The sequence below is a fragment of the Belonocnema kinseyi genome, chromosome 1, assembly GCF_010883055.1.
Source record: "Belonocnema kinseyi isolate 2016_QV_RU_SX_M_011 chromosome 1, B_treatae_v1, whole genome shotgun sequence".
Taxonomy (NCBI): Eukaryota; Metazoa; Arthropoda; class Insecta; order Hymenoptera; family Cynipidae; genus Belonocnema; species Belonocnema kinseyi.
In genome coordinates this window covers 158,157,696-158,161,365 of record NC_046657.1, presented here as the reverse complement: position 1 = coordinate 158,161,365, position 3,670 = coordinate 158,157,696, and the positions used below count along the sequence as shown (strand labels likewise).

The 3,670-nt window shown below is 47.6% G+C and overlaps 1 protein-coding gene across 1 annotated transcript; it reads left to right on the top strand.

Annotated features, from left to right (window-relative positions):
• The first annotated feature begins 2,525 nt into the window (after positions 1–2,525).
• On the top strand, positions 2,526–3,386 carry LOC117180772 (leucine-rich repeat extensin-like protein 3). The gene has a single exon (XM_033373275.1). It carries the CDS (start codon positions 2,526–2,528, stop codon positions 3,384–3,386), a length of 861 nt encoding a protein of 286 aa, XP_033229166.1.
• The last annotated feature ends 284 nt before the right edge of the window (positions 3,387–3,670 follow it).

The following is a 3,670-nucleotide window of genomic DNA, read 5'->3' as shown; positions in this document are numbered from 1 at the left end:
GTTGTAAGCCAAAAAGGCTATACTGAGAACCCCGGAAAATCAAACAATAGTCTACGGGACTTTCCATTCAAGTTCCCAGGAGGCTACTTGAGCGAAGGTACTACGTGACAAATTTTTGATTTTACGGTTTCCACAAACGACGAGTTTGCTCGCCCTAAGTGAGCCATCGCATTATTAAGGACCTTTCGTCTCCCCAAAGTGACCTGTGAGGGCCGGAAACATTCCCCGGCCGCCTGTAAACAGCTTCGAAATCACGCGAGGCCACCGTGTTACACTCCCCATCAACAACTTTCACGGCGTGTTAGGCACGCCCTCCACTGTTCGTCCTTTCTCACTCACGCGCGCTCTTTCTTCTCTATAGCACTAGCTCTCTCTCTCTCTCTCTCTCTTCCACATTTCCTTTTCTCTGGGACGCGCTGGCCAGTGCACGAGGCTCAACCGATTAAAATACAAATCATTCTGAGGAGTAAAATTTCGTTTTCAAAATGTTTAAATTATACAGATCAAAAGTAAAAGATCAGGATCAACTAGAAATACAAACTCCCACCTCCCTGGAAATTTTGATTATAAATAATCCTTCGATTTTTATACGTGTTTACGTGTACTCACGTATGCACGTACGTCATTAGAATATTTTAATATAACAAAGTTTCACCGACTTAATCATGTTCTTCTTCTAATGGGATAATTAATCAAGCATTTAATACTTATAGAACTTTAATATACAAATCTAGATTTAATTTAAATAAGAAATAGGGTGGTTGTTCGGCGGTAACTTTATTCAATAATTTTTGAGTAAGCTTATATTAATAAGAAATAATCCTAAACAAATAACTCGAACAACCATTCTGTTTGACTTAGCGTCACAGTTTCTTCGGAAGCATGAAGTTAGGATAGTGATTAGCAACATATTTTAATTTTGATAATTTATCCTAATCCGTTCTATTTTTAATTTCTAATTAAATTTTGTATTAAGAAGAATATTTTTAGGTAAAGCCTGACGCGGACGCTTGAAACGCGAGCTAGAGGGCCCGGCCGGCGGCCCCCACCATTTAGGTTTGCGACTCCAGTTCGACCATTCAGCCAATAGCAAGGCCAGCCGCCGACCCCACTGCCGCCGCGAGCCTCCGTGTTAAGTCGACGGGGCTCTGGCAAGCGAAGCGAGAGTCAGTCGCCTTCGTGTATCCACTTGGAGTTGCAGTGTCCGCCCTGCACTCCCGTGATTAATAAACGAACAGTGATTTTTCCATATACCAAGTGCTTGTGTCTGTCCACTGACAGGTTCTACCTACCTTTTCGCCGTCTCATTAAACAGAAATCGATTCAGGATCCGAAATCCTGACACGCGACGCGTAAGTCAATTTCTTTAAATTTTTCTTCTTCGTGATACTTTGTTCTCTCAGTGTTCATATATTTTTTCCTTCTTTTTCTTTTTGTCTCGGGTTTTTGGGATTTTCCTTCCATTTTGTTACCACACATTTTCTCCGTGATTTCTTTTTTATTTCTTTTGTTCATCGGGACCTCGCTCTTGTGTTAAAAAAAAAATTACGCGTGCACTCTAACTTTCGTACCGGGCGCGTTTTAAATTTGTGTTCATCAAACTTTGCGCAAAGGGTCAGGCCTTACAGTCCCAGTCCCGTGTGCCTAGTTTCGCGCTACTTGATTCGGTTTCAATTCTCGGTTTAAATTTTAAAACTCAAACTTTGCGCAAAGGTTCAGGCCTCACAGCCACAGTCCCGTGCGCCTAGTTTCGCGCCTCGTAATCAGGATGTAGTCTCGGTTTAAATTTTAAAACTCAAACTTTGCGCAAAGGGTCAGGCCTTACATCCCCAGTCCCGTGCGCCTAGTTTCACGTTACATGATCGGTTTCAATTCTCGCGTTTAAATTTAAAAACTCAAACTTTGCGCAAAGGGTCAGGTCTTTCAGCCATAGTCCCGTGCGCCTAGTTTCGCGCCGCGTAATCAGGGTGAAGTCTCGGTTTAAATTTTAAAACTCAAACTTTGCGCAAAGGGTCAGGCCTTACAGCCCCAGTCCCGTGCACCTAGTTTCGCGCTACTTGATTCGGTTTAAATTTCAAAACTCAAACTTTGCGCAAAGAGTCAGGCCTCACCGCCCTAGTCCCGTGCGCGTAGTTTCGCGTTACTTGATCGGTTTCAATTCTCGCGTTTAAATTTAAAAACTCAAACCTTGCGCGAAGGGTCAAGCCTCTCAGCCACAGTCCCGTGCGCCTAGTTTTGCGCCGCGTAATCAGGATAAATTCTCAGTTTAAATTTTAAAACTCAAACTTTGCGCAAAGGGTCAGGCTCCACAGTGCCAGTCCCGTGCGCCTAGTTTCACGCCGTGTAACCGGGGTAAATTCTCGCGCCTAAAAATCCTACATTTAAACTTTGCGCAAAGGGTCAGGCTCTCTCCAGCCCCAGTCTCGTGCGCCTAGTTCCGTGCGCTCGTTCCGTTTAAAAATCGCCGCCGTCGCGCCATATCGTCGTTTATCTTCCTTATTAAATTAACGTTGCTAACATCTCCTATGCCGACGGGTGGTCAAAAGCGCAAACGCCCTAGCAAAAGGGCCCGCGATCGTCAACGCCGCCGGGTGGAAGACGCCGTGAACGAGGCCGTTCCGGAACTTCAGGCTGCTCCTGCGGTGCTAGACGAATCCGTACCACCGACGCCAATTGTTCATGTTCCGGGACACTGCGATTACCCAAGTTCTTCCGGGATCCTCGCATTCCTTTTCCAGCCACACAGGTGGACGAATTCTCCTTTTCCGAGGTACCTACCGCGCCACTCGCCTCCTCGACACCCAGGTTATTTTTCAAACTCCGGGCCAACCCGCGCTTCCGGCTATTCACCGAACAGTTTGATTCAACCGCCTGTTCAAGAATTGCCTCCTCCGGCAACCGGGTTCGTTTGCGCACCTCTTCCTCCGTTGAAACTCGCGTCGGGTCCCATAGATCGTTCAGGCATTTACGATGATACCCAACCTCGTCCTTCTGTAATAACCGTTCCATCTACTACGGGAAAATACCTAATAACGTGTCCGACATCCACCCGACGATCGAACCCCGTCTTCCAAGGTCCGGTCGTGACCACCGCCTCTCCAATCGCCGGCCCTTCCGGCCTTTACAATTATCTAGTACCACACACTCCGGAGGGACCTCTTCCCCCCCCGGGTAAATGGTACGAACACACTGCACCTCCCACTACCCCGGAAGGTTTCGCAGTCCCAGCCGCCGCTAGTAGCTCCGGCGACAGTCTGTCTCTAGCGGCCGACGGCACCCCCGAATCTTTCTCGTCATCACTAACTTCATTCTTGACGCCCCCACCTCCAAAAAGGGGCCGCGTCGATCAACCGTCTTCCTACCCGCGTCGTAATCTCGGGTTCTAAGCCACACTATTGATTAACATCATGACAACGCGAACTTCCCGCTTCTAAAGCAGCCAGGTAGGCTGCTACTGCTGTTGGACTTGTCACAGTACGTTAGCGCCCCACCAGCCAACACCTCTTCATAGGCGGCCTCTCGACCTAGAAGATATTACTCTAACCACGAGCTGAGTGGGCCAAGTCTATAGCACGTCTCGACGCTTATCTTCTGATAGAAAGCAAACCCTCGGGGTCGATAGTACAGCACCGATAGCCGGTTACCGTGCCCAGCTCATCACTCATGTAGT

Excerpts from the sequence above, each read along its gene's own strand:
- LOC117180772 (XM_033373275.1), top strand. The coding sequence starts at position 2,526 with ATGCCGACGGGTGGTCAAAAGCGCAAACGCCCTAGCAAAAGGGCCCGC.